Source organism: Centruroides sculpturatus, unplaced genomic scaffold (assembly GCF_000671375.1).
Source record: "Centruroides sculpturatus isolate CEXI.00-Female unplaced genomic scaffold, Cexi_2.0 scaffold1580, whole genome shotgun sequence".
Taxonomy (NCBI): domain Eukaryota; kingdom Metazoa; phylum Arthropoda; class Arachnida; order Scorpiones; family Buthidae; genus Centruroides; species Centruroides sculpturatus.
The window spans coordinates 142,374-160,649 of record NW_019385721.1 but is presented as its reverse complement, the minus strand read 5'-3'; the positions used below and the strand labels follow the sequence as shown (position 1 = coordinate 160,649).

The 18,276-nt window shown below is 26.7% G+C and overlaps 1 protein-coding gene across 1 annotated transcript in view; it reads left to right on the top strand.

Moving 5' to 3' along the window:
* The first annotated feature begins 2,482 nt into the window (after positions 1-2,482).
* The window catches only part of LOC111641526 (zinc finger protein castor homolog 1-like), a 57,815-nt gene continuing 42,021 nt past the window's right edge, over positions 2,483-18,276 (top strand). Inside the window, exons 1-6 of the mRNA XM_023387701.1 lie at positions 2,483-2,809; positions 4,104-4,245; positions 9,035-9,107; positions 9,517-9,604; positions 11,139-11,303; positions 11,575-11,722. Coding sequence (XP_023243469.1) covers positions 2,594-2,809; positions 4,104-4,245; positions 9,035-9,107; positions 9,517-9,604; positions 11,139-11,303; positions 11,575-11,722 — 832 coding nt within the window. The 5' untranslated portion in view covers positions 2,483-2,593. The remainder of the gene's footprint in view (positions 2,810-4,103; positions 4,246-9,034; positions 9,108-9,516; positions 9,605-11,138; positions 11,304-11,574; positions 11,723-18,276) is intronic.

Below are 18,276 nucleotides of genomic sequence, written 5' to 3'. Positions count from 1 at the left end.
AGAAAATATTTCCAGTAATAGCTCATGTAATGAATGTTCTTATAATAAAAATTATATAGCATCTTGGCTATGAAAATTATACAATTTTTACAACCTAAGTTGGGGCATGGCACTTACTTTATCTAGTAAAAGGGGTAGAGTTTAATGCGAAATTTATGGTTGAATATTTGCATACAATATTTTTATAATTATTATATACAAGACGTCCTTTCTTCTTGGTATTTTCTATATATCTTTCTAGATCATTAAAGAAATGGATTAGAATATTTTTATAGCATCTTTTCAAGAATGCGACCGAAAGATATATTCTTGAATCATTTTCTTGATACCCTGAAGCTTCATTTTTTCCTTTTTAATTTTTTATTTAATTTAACGCCATGTCCTCTCGTCTTCCATAAGCTAGTAAAGCATTCGACTTTCTACAATTCTTTTTCTAAATATTTCTATTCATTAATTACGATTTCTCAGTGAGATAACGTTATCGAGTGGAAGTAAATTAGCTTGTGTTTTTTTTCTTATAAAATACTCCCTTAAGTTTAATTTTATACGGTTCTAAAGTTCAATTTTTTTTCCTTTCTTCTTCTTCTTCTTCTTTAATATTAATTTTCTAGTAAATAATTCTTAAACAAATATCATAAAGTTTTGCAAAAATTATTTTCTTGAAGTGATTAATACCTCAGCATATTATCCGAAATTAATGGCTATAAAGTAGCTCTGATCATCATTATAGGACCCTATTTACTGTAAATCATTCTTATCGTACTTCTTCAATCTATTTTTATTAATGTTAATCTGCATATTTATAGATATAATTCCGCGAAATGCAGCCAATAACTTTTTCTTTTAATATTCTAGGCAACAGTACAGATTTAAAGCATGGCTGCTTACTAATGTTACAGATTTCCTTTAACAAAAATCAAGTTCACTTTGATTAATTACCACGATGTGCCGTATTTATGAGGTTGAAGAAAAATATTATATATTTTTTTCTTTTTTTTTTGATAATTTTTATAAATTACAAACGTCACTCTTGCTAAATTAAAATTGGTTATATATTATGGACGTTCTAGCAAAAAATTTGGCGAGTCATTTTTTTTGGGTTGTTTTTTTTCTTATTTTAATTTTTTGGGGGTTTGATAAGATTGAGATTTGTGCATTAGCGAATAAAATATTCATTAATATTCATTCTGTTAAGGTTTATACATTAAAAAAATAAGAATTAAATAGAGGAAAAAATCGCATGCTCTTATACGCTGTTGAAAGATGTGGTTCTGTAAGAATACACCCCAACAAATTGTATAAGATTGTTTGGAGTTGAATATTAATTACGCTTTTTAAAAAGCTATACAGTTATCACTTTTACAACATTATATATTCCATTAAAAGTATAAGTAGCTACAATAACAATGAGCTATAAGTATTTTTTTACGACTCTACCATCCTCTTTCAAAGGGAGTGTTATCGTCAACAGAACTAATCAATGGCTAAGTAAGAAAATGCATAAGTCCAATTATGAACCTATGCCGTAATTCATGCTATTATATAGAATTTAAATCGATCTAATTCTTAACCCGTAACTCAGTGGCTATTTAACGAGTTGTGCTATTTAGAAGTGAAATAACAGAAGATAAAAAAAACCAGTTATAGCTACTTTCATAAAGAGTAATTCAGACTTTTTAAAACAGGTATGCGATGAACTGTTGACCTTACTGATATAAGCTCAAAACACGTCCTTAACAGCAGCCTCAATGACGATTTAACCAAGGTCATTTTTTTTTGTTTCTCTTACTCCCTTTTTAATGCCCCTTTCCCCACAATTCCGCCTCAAGATTGACATAGAGAACTAGACTGAGGCGCTACTTCTCAAGCATATCTGTTGTTGACTCGTGTGTCACTTTTATCCCCTTTTAACTGTCATAGTAATTTATGCCGTGGACAGTAGACAACTCACGAAGACACGTACTGGGTGCTGCTACCAGTATCTAGTGATGGAAAAACAATGTGTATCTGTCACTGGATAATATTTGTTGGGGTAGGTAACACATCACTGAACATTACTCTGTCGTGAGTTACTGACACACAACGTTTATAATTACATATATATTCGATTCTTCTTCTTCTTTTTTTTCTCTTCTTCTTCTTTTTTATTCTATTCTCTCTTCATCTCCCTCCGAATTGTTTTCTTTGTTGAGACGAGATATCAAAAAGCAGCCATGTGAATAATAAGGTGGACCACAAGCCGTTTGGTTAATAATGCATGTCTTGTCACGATGATAATTTTGCCAAAAGATTAAAAAAACAACAAGAAAAAAAATAAAAAAAGCTTTTGTTCTGAGAATTGGTGAGAACGAAAATGTGCTTGGCAAAAATGAACACAGGAAAAAAAAATTAATTTCTTAGACGTTTTGATAATAATTGTTTTCTTTTTTCATTTTTTAATATCTCAAATTAGATAAAAGTTTAAAATTTCTTTTCATAATTAAAAATTTTATTGAAATGATAATTAATAGTAATAACTCAAAGAAAATGGAAACATGAAAATAATTTAAATTTACTTTGTTTTTTTGGGGGTGTAGGGAAGATATTGGAGAGTATGCCGGCTCAACATCTACCTTACATGGTGCCTTTGAGTAATATGCCAGCATCCGAACCTCATTATAGAGAAGATTCTCCTCCAAATTGCAAAAACTCTCGCTTATCACCTCCCATGCAAGAATCCATCCTTCAGCAATCGGAAGAATGTCTGCAATCTTCGGTTGTGGATAGCATGTCGCAGTTACCGTCCGACAATATTATAGGGAATCCAAAGGTATATTTAAGATTTCTTGCTTTTAATTAATTAATAAATTAATTATTATTTTTTTTTAAATTTTATTATATATTTTATGAAGCTAGTTTTTTTTTCTCTTTACATCTAATATCACATTTCTGTAACACGCAAAGTGGTTGGAGCAGGAACTCGGAAAGGAATTTCGTGGTGCCTGCAGCCTTCAAAGTGCCATAAAGGCATGATTGTTTAAGGTTTTGCTCCTGGGCTTCTTGTACACGCGCTTGGCCTCTCTGATCCACGTGTGTAACGAAGAGCCGAAGCTGCGGGGTATTTGTTATGAGTCTTGAACCGAAAACGTCAGATGATAGTTATTGTTATCTGATGTCTATTCATCCAATCGCAACGTTAAATTTATTTAAAAATATTCCAGTTATCAGTTACATAATTCGCTATTAATATTTTTTCAATAACATTTAATATGTACCACACTTTATTTATTTTACTTTTAATTTTCAAAATTACTTAAACAAAAAGCGATATTATATTATTACATTTTATAACGCTTTAACAATTTTTTTTAATATAAATGTAATTATTAATGAAAATTTAATTATTTTTTAATTTCAAAATAAAATTTTAACAAATTTCGTATTTTAATCATAAGTAGCGACATCTAGTGTCTATTAATTTTAAAATAAATTTTTATAAAAAATTGTTAAATATTTTCTCAAGCTTGATATTTTCGTGGAATAAATTAAAATTACTCAAAATCTCTAAAATATTTTTAATAAAATAATAAAACGAATTCTATTTTCTTTCGAAAATTAACTTGGTTCACGTGACTCTTAAGTAACCAATAGAGCAGAAGAAGTTATCTCACGTTCGTGTCTAATGGTTCAAATGTTTCACGTGAATGTCAATTTCTTTTTTCAAATTCAAGTTGTCTCAACACGTGTCAGCTATGTGATGTTTCTGTTCCGAGTATTTCGTATTAAATGATAGTAATTATAAAACAGGAAAGGATGAATAAGATTATAATAAAATTGCTTTTTCTTCATTTGCTTCGTATATTCTGTTTAATATCTTCGGTAAAGTAGAAACATTCATCGTATTTTCTAAATATATTACAATAAATTGACGTTGAAACACAATATTGTGATCATCAGATTACTTATTGAACTACTAAATATTAAAAAAAAAAAAAAAATTGAAAATAATTATTTTGTTTAGGATAAAGTTCATAAATGATAATTGAAATGCATTGATTTCATAATTTGTATTGAAATATAAAATATACATTTTTGTATTAACGGTTAATGTAATTTAATTTCAGGTTATATTGCCACCGAATATGACCACAACAATTCTAACACTTGCAGCTTTGGGTACCAAAGTTACAGCCAGTCCTGCTTCTACTAAAGCAGGTAGCACTCCAGGCACTCCATCATCCCCACAAGAGACATCTAATCAGAAATGTAAGTTACAGTTAGACATAACATTCTTAATATCTGTGATGAAAACAGTGCAGATACAAACTTTAAGAACAAGAAATATTTGTTTGTGATGCCATTGCCACTCAAATTATACAAAGTGATCGAGATTTTATTGCCTTTTAAATCATATATTACAAATTATATGTATATGTAGGATATGTTGATTTAACTGTCAACAAAGTTGAATCTTTAGTTTTTTATTCTAAAACTGTTTATATACATATTATTTATAAGTTTACTTATTCTCTGCTTGCAATAAAAAATGCTGAATAATTTTTACTTAATAAAACATTCTCATTTCATATAAACAAAAACTAATAAACATATTCAAAATGTCCATTTCTTTTTCTGAATTTAAATTAGTAACCTTTTTCTGATGTACAAATGAAACGAGAAAATTTTATTATTTGCAACAGTTATTTATTATTGGTTTTTTCGCGTGTTACATGTTTATGCATTAAACGTCGACATAAAATAGAAGTTGATTTCCCATTCACGACCAAAAGGGATAAGCAGTTGTATAAATTTGTCAAAAAGGACCTTGAACGTGTAATTCTATAGCAGAGAAACGGAGAATGTACTTTTTCCGTCCATATTAACAGAATGCTGTTATTACGTGGAGAAACTCAGATCTACTTCAATCGTTCTCCCTATTTCACCCTTGATAAAAATCTGTGATTAATAATGAGAAGATAGTTTCAAGTACTGTTGGACAGATGGAAAAAAATGACATTTCATTTCTCAAATGATGGATAGCAGGGGCACACATACAGGTGAAAAGTGGATTGGACTTGTTTAATAGCTTTTATTACCATCTTCACTGAATACCTGAACTTTTATTGTGTCCCTGACCTCTCAAGCTAGATTCATTTGACAGACCACTCCTATAAATGTGTATGTACGTCTGCTGCCAGACGAGAGTTTGTGCCAGTCTATAGAAACAGCAAAAGAAAAAAAAAATAGTTTTTTTCATTAATCTTAAACACTGAACTGTCAGAAATATGAACTGACCTTGAATAAGTTATAATGGAAGAAAAGGCACAACATTCCATTCTAACAGAGACAGATAGAAAAGACTTTCACATCCATTAACAACAATCAATTATGAGAATAAGTTCATTAGAAACTCCAGTGTCAAGAAGTTATTTAATATCATTGCACTTTACATTCTTTAGATTTTATTCTCTTGTTGTTTATTATTGTGCTACAATTTATAAAGAAATTTGTTACCTTGTTTTGAATGCTTTTTTTTCTTCTTACATTCATTTGTAGATGCAGTCTGTTATGTATTGTAATCAATTTAAAATGTAAAATACCAATAGCATACATGAATAGATGAGAAAATAAAATTGAATGTTTACAGTTAGTTTAGTTAGTTAAATTACAATTAATTAACTTAAAGAAAAATTTTAATGCAGAAACATTTTGACAAATTACATTTTCTTGTAAGTAAAATTTATCAGAACATATGCATAATTATTCTGTTAATATGGTAAAAATAATAACTGTAATTTGTTCCTTTGAACTTAAACAATACATATGAACAGTAGTATCTTTCTTAAATTTTTAATAAAATAATAATAAATTAATTGATACATTTTAATATAATTTATATATAACTAAATCTATATTAGAATACAATATATTCTTATGATGATAAACATTATTCATTCTTATAATTTTATAAATTAGAATAGGCTAAGAACAAGTCTTTAAAAAATTTATTACCGAGACAAATGAACAAATTATATTAAATATGAAGAAAGATACACAATACACAAGTAAGTTGAATAGTATCTAAGATAAAATTTTTGAGTGTGTTAAACAATGAAAGCTATATTCTATATTGTCATGTCAAGTGTGCATTGTTTGTTTGAGAAGCTTGACAGAAGCTATACATGAAAATGTATCCTTCATTATTATTCATTACTTACACATACAAAATATATATTGAATATATCTCATACAAGCAAACATTTACAAGATATTCTTATAATTAAAAAATAAAATTCCATACTTTTTGCAAATTTCAAACTCTCACCAATAAGGTACTAACACTTAATACATTCCTTAAATGAAACGTTTTAAGTTGAAATAATAATTAAATTTGTTCACATCTTAATCATTACAAATATAAAATTTTTGAATTAATTATTAAGATAGAATCTTAATAAAATTGTCAGGCATGAAATTATTTACAAATGATAATGATAATTATTTATATTTTCGTGACATTTAACAATGAATTTGGAATATTTGAAAAATATTTAAACACATATTTAATTGTGCAAATTACGGTTGTTTGACGTAAAAGCATTAAATATTATTACACTATCCATCATGTTTTTACTGTCATAGAAAGATGTCATTCACATGATGATTAATACACCTTGTATAATGCATTTTCTTGTCGACTGGAAGAGCAATTAAATTTTCTCAAATCATGATTTAAGGCTTTTGTCTATTATGAAAACTGTCACTATTGCAATTTTAGATGAAATTTTTTCTTGCTATATCTAATTTGTTATTTGATGGCACACAAATCTACCTTTATCATAAATAAGTCATCTAAAATAGAGTGATTTCTTTTCGGAGAATTAGGTTAGAAATTAATGTTTTGAAAATAAAAAGAAACAAACTAAAATTATACTTAATTTAAAATTTTTTTGTTATTTGTAGGGGTCAAATTTATTGTTTAATATTTTTATAATCTAATTACTTTCAAAAGATGATAAAAAAATTTTTTTTATTTTTACTATTATATATATATATATATATATATTTTTGGTTTTCCTAATTTATAGAATAAGATATTTCAAGGAGTTAACTATTCTATTTAGAAAGATGTTTATCATTGCATGTTCTATCTTATCTGCAGTTTAGACTTCTGTTATCACCACCATTAGAAAGTTGTGGGCGTAATGATAAATGTTATCCAGTCACTTAGCAGATATTTATTAATTGCAAAATTTTAAAGGGAATTTGAATTGTGTTTATAATAATTCATTTACAATTTAATTATTAATTATTTCTTTAATTTTCTACTTCTGTTGAAAATTAGACAAGTTTTTGATCAAACCGGAATGACTTCTTAATATTGACGAGAATTTATTATTTGTTATTTTGATAAGATAAATTAATTATAATTTAAATTGGTAAACATTGATTAGATCTTAAATGAAATCAATGTTTTCATTAATCCATATCAATGTATATACATCTTTTTTTATATATTATGTAATAGAAGATTATGCAAAAGTTAAATCAGCATTTCTAAAAAGTTGGAAAATTTAATTTGTTTTTCTATAATATAACATAATTTGTTTCATTATTTAAATTTAAACTGTTTTTTTTTTTAAATGATTTTAATTAAGTGATTTTAAAATGACTGACTATGAATAAATTGGGTTTAATAAAATATTTTATTAAATATCATATTTTATACTGATCTTAAATATAATATATACTTAATTTAATATGAAAATTTATTCCATTTTTTTTTTCTTTAACTCCTGCCTATAGGCACTAAGAGAGTCTTTTAATTGTACCTATCACGGGTTAGGTCAAATCCACAATGGGTGGTGCGGGATGGGATCTGATATATCCAAGACAGACACTCCATGAAAAATTCCAAGTGCTTTGATTTGATTTTGGTTCCCTCAGATCAGTAGGCTGGTTCCTTAAATTAACTGTCTTGGCCTTGTGACTATCAATATATACTCATTTGGTTTCTATAACTTTAGAAGTTGCAATATTTTATGAATATATTAAAATCTTTCTTTAACTAGATTTATCTATAAAGTTATAAAGATTTTTAAATGTTTAAAATGTTTTGGATATTGCAATTGATGGTCTTGGTCAAGTTGATTTAATTAAAAAATATTTTTTAATATATTTAAGAACCGTGTCTTATGGATTCTTTAATTATTTTTATATGATTTAAATATATAAAAGTCCTCCATTTTTACAAGTTTAAATTAATAATTTTTTTTTTCTATAGAAATGAAATATTTATTCAAATTGAAATGCTTTAAATGTTGGGCATTTTGTTAATATTTTATATTTAAGTTGTATAATTTTTAATTTATATATGTAAAAACATGCATAAAATTCAGTTTTAAATGTTAATATTAAATTCTTAAAATTTTTGAAACTGATATTAACCAAATAAGCATAAAACATTTTGAATTTTATTAATTAAATGCTTTGTGTCTACTAAACAAATTAATTTTTATTTGTAAAATGTGTGTAAAATACACATAAAAATCGTGGCAGAATTCTCTATTGTTAGTGCAGTTTCAGTAAACTATTCCAATTATCATAACAATAGACTCATACAATATAATAAAAGCATGTAATATAAATTAACAAATATGAAATAGAAAAACTCAAATTAAATATTAAAGTGTAAAATTGAAATATTAATCATATTCTGTTATATAACTTAATAAAAATAAATAAATTATTTTCTTATTAAAAGTTAAAAAAATTATTTAAATTAGAAAGTGCATTTTTTTTTATTATAGAACAGTGAGAAAAATTTCCTATTCTGGAAATTAATGCTCTATTGTTTATTATGTAAACTCTTGTTTATGAAAGATGTTATTTGTAATGATAGAGCAAGTAGTAAATTTTTAAAATTCTTATAATGAAGCATTTTCTTACTGTTACTTGGAAAAATTTATTAGCATCTCATAATTATGATGTGAATTTTATATTTTAATTTAAAGTAATATAATATTAATTAATTACAAATTTTCTGATTTTGCAGTATTAATAAATGCGAGTAATGCTATTAAAGATCAGAAACCTGTACCGATTGATTATTCTCGTTACGTCAAAAGGTGAGTTGATTATAAATAATAATAATTAATTTTTATTTTATTCAAAGCAACAACTTAACAAATTCATTCATTCCTAACTAAAGAAATCAATAATTGATTTATTATTTTATTTTTTAGTTATGCATTAATAAGCAAAACAGCATTGCTATTTCTTATTTTTTGTTCATTTCATTATAAGATCATAACTACTAAATTTAAAAATTAAAAATCTTTATGAATAATAATGCAAAATTCGACTCGTAGCTTTATTCGTTGTGAGAATTTTGTAACAAATACAATTCTTATATTGACGTTATGATCTCGTAATGAGTGTTGCTATTTATTTCATAACCAAACTGATTGCAATAACGTGCACTGCATTTCCCATCAGCTATTATGATGCATATAGCTGTTGTCGCTTATATTTCAGATTTTCAAGTGCTCTGGAATGTGGCAGCAATTATTGTAAAGACTTAAATTATAGGGAACATTTTCATTGCTTGGACTGTAATTCCAAAGTCAGTATTTTTTGTTCCATCTACTAATTTCTCATTAATTTCATATTTATTATATTTTTCATAACTTTAATAATCAGATAACTGAATTTTCTCAAAAATAGAATAATTATAAATATAGTATTTCTTCTTTTGATAAAATTCACTAAATTTTGTTATGAGACTTTTTTTTTGTTGTGGTTTTTTATAATTAAGACATAATTTTGAAAATAAAAATTTCAAGAAATAAATATCTTATTTATAAAAGTACATTTTGGAATTTTTAATTTCATATGACTGTTTAATCCAAATTATCTTAAATGATCAAAAATATTTATATAATCAATTAAATATTTTATTTATTTCTAGAAATTTTATAATCAGATATGATAAAATAATAATTTATAAAATAACTATATTTGTTAGTAAGTAAGATACATAATTAATGAAAGCATCTCTTTTACATGGAAATTTTTTGGAAGAAAAAGATCAGTACATTTGTACATGTAAATAACTCTAAAATGGTTTTTATAAAGAAAAATGTTTATTTTGAGTATGTAAAAAATGTATTTACTGAAATCAAATAATAAATGATGAATATACTGCCTGAGAATAATAAAACAAGAGATTATTTTTAAGAAAATTACACATATGAATATATGTTTTACATTTAGTTTTGAAAGAAATTATAAATTATTTAAAATTTGTAAATACTGTAATGTTACACATTTTATACTGACAAATATAGTGTATTTTTTGTCATTATATTCATGCCAGTGAAGGCAATGCTCAAAATTTATACAACAAACCAGTGAATTGTTCTGCTGCATAAATAATTTATAAAAATATATTAACATAATCATTATAATTTGTACAGAATAACTTATAATTCATAAACAAAATCAAACAATTTATAAAATCCACTATTTATAGAGAAAATATGACAGTATACAGAACATTATAAAATTTCTATTTATAACATTTCAGATTCTAATTTATTTTTCAGGTACTAGTTCAGATTTAACACTTTATTAATTTTTTTCTTGAGCTTTAACTTATTTACAATTATGAATTACAATTGTTCATTCAAGAATTTATTATGATTCAACTGTTTATTTCTTTTTGGTACATATATATAGTCTTGTTTTACATAGTACAATTCTATGTAACTAGCAATTAATAATTATTCAGAATTTACATAAAAGTTTTTCTTAATGAGAATATATTAATTTTTGGAATTCTGTTAATGCATATTCTATACTTTTAAGTTATTTATTTTTTATAATTTCAGTTTAAAAAAGAAATTTGCTTGTTTTTAATACATTCTTCTAAAATAACCATATGAAAAAGTTGAAAATGCTGTGCTTAAATAAAACACACATTCATTTAAAATTAATTTTTTGATATAATGAAAATTATTGTTATTTTATAGTAAAATTTGTAGTTAAGAATGATTTAGTTTAGTTTTATGCTTGGTTTTTATATAATTTTTTAAATTTTCAGTATGTTCTATGTTTTAAAATGTACACTAAATAAAACAAAAATCTGTTTGTATTAGGTATTTGTAAAGAAGGAAGAGATGATTCGTCACTTTAAATGGCACAAGAAAAGAGATGAATCTTTACAACATGGCTTTATGCGTTATAGTCCTATGGATGATTGTTCTGACAAATTTTCAAACTGTACTCATAATAGAAAGCAAACACATTACCATTGCTTAAAAGTAAGATTTATATGAATTCAATGAGAAGTTTTCATATTTATCCACAATAAAACAATAATTCAAGTTATAGAACTTATACTTTTATTTTAATAATAACTTTCATTCACATGNTTACTTATTGAACTACTAAATATTAAAAAAAAAAAAAAAATTGAAAATAATTATTTTGTTTAAGATAAAGTTCATAAATGATAATTGAAATGCATTGATTTCATAATTTGTATTGAAATATAAAATATACATTTTTGTATTAACGGTTAATGTAATTTAATTTCAGGTTATATTGCCACCGAATATGACCACAACAATTCTAACACTTGCAGCTTTGGGTACCAAAGTTACAGCCAGTCCTGCTTCTACTAAAGCAGGTAGCACTCCAGGCACTCCATCATCCCCACAAGAGACATCTAATCAGAAATGTAAGTTACAGTTAGACATAACATTCTTAATATCTGTGATGAAAACAGTGCAGATACAAACTTTAAGAACAAGAAATATTTGTTTGTGATGCCATTGCCACTCAAATTATACAAAGTGATCGAGATTTTATTGCCTTTTAAATCATATATTACAAATTATATGTATATGTAGGATATGTTGATTTAACTGTCAACAAAGTTGAATCTTTAGTTTTTTATTCTAAAACTGTTTATATACATATTATTTATAAGTTTACTTATTCTCTGCTTGCAATAAAAAATGCTGAATAATTTTTACTTAATAAAACATTCTCATTTCATATAAACAAAAACTAATAAACATATTCAAAATGTCCATTTCTTTTTCTGAATTTAAATTAGTAACCTTTTTCTGATGTACAAATGAAACGAGAAAATTTTATTATTTGCAACAGTTATTTATTATTGGTTTTTTCGCGTGTTACATGTTTATGCATTAAACGTCGACATAAAATAGAAGTTGATTTCCCATTCACGACCAAAAGGGATAAGCAGTTGTATAAATTTGTCAAAAAGGACCTTGAACATGTAATTCTATAGCAGAGAAACGGAGAATGTACTTTTTCCGTCCATATTAACAGAATGCTGTTATTACGTGGAGAAACTCAGATCTACTTCAATCGTTCTCCCTATTTCACCCTTGATAAAAATCTGTGATTAATAATGAGAAGATAGTTTCAAGTACTGTTGGACAGATGGAAAAAAATGACATTTCATTTCTCAAATGATGGATAGCAGGGGCACACATACAGGTGAAAAGTGGATTGGACTTGTTTAATAGCTTTTATTACCATCTTCACTGAATACCTGAACTTTTATTGTGTCCCTGACCTCTCAAGCTAGATTCATTTGACAGACCACTCCTATAAATGTGTATGTACGTCTGCTGCCAGACGAGAGTTTGTGCCAGTCTATAGAAACAGCAAAAGAAAAAAAAAATAGTTTTTTTCATTAATCTTAAACACTGAACTGTCAGAAATATGAACTGACCTTGAATAAGTTATAATGGAAGAAAAGGCACAACATTCCATTCTAACAGAGACAGATAGAAAAGACTTTCACATCCATTAACAACAATCAATTATGAGAATAAGTTCATTAGAAACTCCAGTGTCAAGAAGTTATTTAATATCATTGCACTTTACATTCTTTAGATTTTATTCTCTTGTTGTTTATTATTGTGCTACAATTTATAAAGAAATTTGTTACCTTGTTTTGAATGCTTTTTTTTCTTCTTACATTCATTTGTAGATGCAGTCTGTTATGTATTGTAATCAATTTAAAATGTAAAATACCAATAGCATACATGAATAGATGAGAAAATAAAATTGAATGTTTACAGTTAGTTTAGTTAGTTAAATTACAATTAATTAACTTAAAGAAAAATTTTAATGCAGAAACATTTTGACAAATTACATTTTCTTGTAAGTAAAATTTATCAGAACATATGCATAATTATTCTGTTAATATGGTAAAAATAATAACTGTAATTTGTTCCTTTGAACTTAAACAATACATATGAACAGTAGTATCTTTCTTAAATTTTTAATAAAATAATAATAAATTAATTGATACATTTTAATATAATTTATATATAACTAAATCTATATTAGAATACAATATATTCTTATGATGATAAACATTATTCATTCTTATAATTTTATAAATTAGAATAGGCTAAGAACAAGTCTTTAAAAAATTTATTACCGAGACAAATGAACAAATTATATTAAATATGAAGAAAGATACACAATACACAAGTAAGTTGAATAGTATCTAAGATAAAATTTTTGAGTGTGTTAAACAATGAAAGCTATATTCTATATTGTCATGTCAAGTGTGCATTGTTTGTTTGAGAAGCTTGACAGAAGCTATACATGAAAATGTATCCTTCATTATTATTCATTACTTACACATACAAAATATATATTGAATATATCTCATACAAGCAAACATTTACAAGATATTCTTATAATTAAAAAATAAAATTCCATACTTTTTGCAAATTTCAAACTCTCACCAATAAGGTACTAACACTTAATACATTCCTTAAATGAAACGTTTTAAGTTGAAATAATAATTAAATTTGTTCACATCTTAATCATTACAAATATAAAATTTTTGAATTAATTATTAAGATAGAATCTTAATAAAATTGTCAGGCATGAAATTATTTACAAATGATAATGATAATTATTTATATTTTCGTGACATTTAACAATGAATTTGGAATATTTGAAAAATATTTAAACACATATTTAATTGTGCCAATTACGGTTGTTTGACGTAAAAGCATTAAATATTATTACACTATCCATCATGTTTTTACTGTCATAGAAAGATGTCATTCACATGATGATTAATACACCTTGTATAATGCATTTTCTTGTCGACTGGAAGAGCAATTAAATTTTCTCAAATCATGATTTAAGGCTTTTGTCTATTATGAAAACTGTCACTATTGCAATTTTAGATGAAATTTTTTCTTGCTATATCTAATTTGTTATTTGATGGCACACAAATCTACCTTTATCATAAATAAGTCATCTAAAATAGAGTGATTTCTTTTCGGAGAATTAGGTTAGAAATTAATGTTTTGAAAATAAAAAGAAACAAACTAAAATTATACTTAATTTAAAATTTTTTTGTTATTTGTAGGGGTCAAATTTATTGTTTAATATTTTTATAATCTAATTACTTTCAAAAGATGATAAAAAAATTTTTTTTATTTTTACTATTATATATATATATATATATAGGTGTGTTGTGGTTGTATATAAAATTTGGTAATTGTTCCACCTGCAATTGACTATCAGGTACTGTCACAGTAATTGTCCTAGAGTTGGCTTCCTTTATTGTTCTTGTTATTGACATATCACATGTAAATAATTTTTTTTTTCTTGTATCTACTGCATATTTGGTTTGTAGGACCTTAGTGGACCAACAAAAAATCTTCTTAGCTCCCAAATGTGACAGTATTGTCATTTAGTTCTGTGTTAGGTGTCTCAACATTTTAATAAAAACGTGTTTCTATGAAATGCAATTTGCCTCGTACACTTCATGTCAATCATGAATAAGTGACTGATAATCACAGGTTTGACTTTAAATTTAATGCAGAATAAGTTTTTTGATAATTGTAATGTGTGTAATTTATTAGATCTTAGTTCATTTACTGTGACCGAAGGGTCGGCACCTCTTCGATGCCCTGTCAGGATAACCACGGAAACCGCGTTAAATAGGTCACACGAGCAGTTGCGTAACAGAACGATCAGATTTGGGAAGGAGGGAGAGACAACGCACCGGAAGTGACTTACTCAAAGATGGGTTAATGTAACAACTGTTTAATGGGTAACGAGAGGCCATACAATATTTCAATTTTAAATATGCTAGCTTTTTGATACATTTCTACGATTTGATAGATATTAGATATATTTGATATTACGGTTTTTCCGATTCCTGCGAGAGAGAGTTTACAGAAGTTTCGCATGTCGATAAATATCTTTTATGATATCTTGATTGAGATTGAGATTAGGATCTTGAGGGTGAGGATTTTGATCGCTGGCTTGGTCTGGATCAAGAAAGTTCTTCTAGGCACAATGGAAAGTAATGGGAAAAATCCGATAGGGTACTGATTGAGCACAGAAATTGTCACTGACACATGGAAAATTTTGCTGACTTTAATCCAAGAGGGAAGGGCGACGACTGACTCACTTTGTTGTTCTGTTCCAATGTTGTAATGTTGAAATCGAGATATTAGGTCAAAAGGTGATGAGAAAGCGTTGTTATTAGGCCTGAGAACTTAACAGATGTTTAGCTCCCAGGTATAAAAGTTGACAGTTATTTAACGAAAATATAACTATTTATGATGTGATATTATGAACAAATGATATAAATATACTGAAAGTCTGGATTCGGATCCTCACATTAGTATTAAAATTATATACTACTGCATTGGAATATAGCAGAACTTTCGTTGGCATCTCTTGGTTGGCAACAGTTCTGTTACGTATCAACAAGCATCTTTTTAACTTTATCTATAATGCTATCTTTCAGTTGTTGCTTGACCAGAGATGCTAGTTAATTTTTCAAGTTTTAAACTTGCCTTAAGCCTCAGTTTGCTAATGAATTAATGTCAGTTACTCTCAAAAATTCTAACACAGCTTAGAATGCTGGAGCTGGCAATGACAACATTGATGTTAACTTTTTGTGAAAATCACTTGGTCTTTTCTGAAATAGAATTTACTTTTTCTGAATTTTAAATTGAAAAGGTGTAGTTCATTGGAAAAAGTGCTATGAAAAATCTGTATGCAAATTTGTTACTATTTAATTAAACTACTGTCTATATATATTTATAAAAATCAATTCTTGTTGGATTGCCCTTTATACAAATCTTTACTCTTAAACCAATCTAGACCAAAGTTTGTATGAGTATTACATAGATCCTAGAATCAATACTAAGCTATATACTACTCCAAAATATTGGGGTGGTATATTTCTTCCACATCTGACTTTCTGCCTTTAGATGTAGCATCATCTGTTGGCAAAAATCATAAATAAAGGCTGATTGTTTTTGGATTGTTGGTTTGCCTGCTGACTACTTTGTGCCTGCCTAAAGGCATCATTACTGTATAATCATGTTAAAAAGGTGTGCCTTTCAATGGATATGAGGATCCATCTATTGGGAGACATATCTGCAGAGAATTTTCTAAATAACTTTTGCATCTCAATGATGGAAAATTCACTGAAGATCTGGATACTAATTTGATAACTCTACATAAACTACAAATGGATATAGAAGAGACCAATATTGGTATCTAAAACAAATGCATTGCCAAACTGAATTTACATATGCAGGAACAACTTCCAGGAACTTATACAACATATGAGTCCATCAATTCCATTTTTGAGACAGATCAGGCATTAATGTACCCAGTGGAATTTTTAAACTCGTTGGAATCAGCTGGATTACATCTGATAACCTTGAGCTATAGGTTGGAGCACCAGTAATGCTTTTGTCAAATTTGAACCCACTAAAGTTATGCAATGGGATGAGAATGATCTTTTATAAATAAATGCACATTTTAGTTACTAGGACCATTATTTTTATCATCCTCTTTCAATTTCACATCCATTAAAAACCCAAGCAATGCTGGGCACACGTATTAATGCAAAGCTAGTATTATTATAAAATTTGAACTTATAATCAGAAAACATACAAAATATATGTTAATTATTTTGTTTTTTTCTGATCATACTGTTCAGTTATCGAGTTAATTTTATAAATGATAATTCTACATTTAAAAAAGTGCATAGTTTTTGTATTTTAGTTGTGTAGTTTTGTATTTTATGGTTACAGACTTTCTAATAAAATCAAAAACATCTGATTGACAATTTGATTTTCAGTGAAATTTTGATTTTATTCAGTCAAAAACATCTCAAAGTTATAATTGCAAAGAAAACTTTTATCTTGTTTTTTTATTTAAAATTGAAGTAGCAGTGAGACAAATTATACTCTTTTTTTCCACTTCATTGATAGATTACTTATCATAAGCTACTCATTGATAGTGATTAAATAAAATACTGATATCAGCAAGAGTTTCATTTTTACCTATGATTTATTGTTATTTATTGAAATATTTCTAATAAATAGACAACAATTTTTAGATTGTAATGGAATAGTGAGTTGGTAATTTAAGATGATTTTCATGTTAACAACAATTTGCAATTCCTTTTGAAAACTCAATATCTATGTTTTGTGTACTTTGATATTAAAAAACTATCAGATTGTAAAGGTGAAATTTAGACATATTGATTTTTTTAGAAACAACTGGAAAAATTTTATAGAACATATAATGTGATTATGTAAATAGAGTAATCAGAGTGTTTCATCACATAGTTCATTGGAAATGAGCAATGTCTGACAATATGAAATTTTCAAAAGAACACATTCATATGCTGTTGCTCTATCACTTCAAAATTGGCCTCAATGCAATAAAGGCTCATGATCTCATCTGCAAGGCATTTGGCAAGAATACAGCCAACAGGCAGATCTGCTGCAATTGGTTTAAGAAATTCAAGGATGCAGATTTCTCATTTCAGGATGAACCCCTTCCAGATAGTGATTCCATCTTGATAATGACATTCTCCATCACCTAGTAGGTGATAATCCATGGTTGACCACCAGAAAATTAGCACAACTTGAATGATCCCATACACTCCAAAAATTGACAAATTCCAATATCACTGCAATAAAGCACCAGCACATAGAGCAAAGATGACCTTAAAGCCAGGAGATTCTGCCTCTTCCATCCTGCAGTCCAAACTTGGTGCCAACTGACACCATCTATTTTGTACCCTGCAGAACTATATTGCCAATATACAGTTCAGTGAAAATATCCAACATTTGAGACTTTCTTCAAAGAAATCCCCATCAGATTGAAAGTTTGCAGCAAAGGTTGTGATATGTGATCAATATTGATGGTGATTATCTACCAGGTTGAACTGTTGTTGAGTTA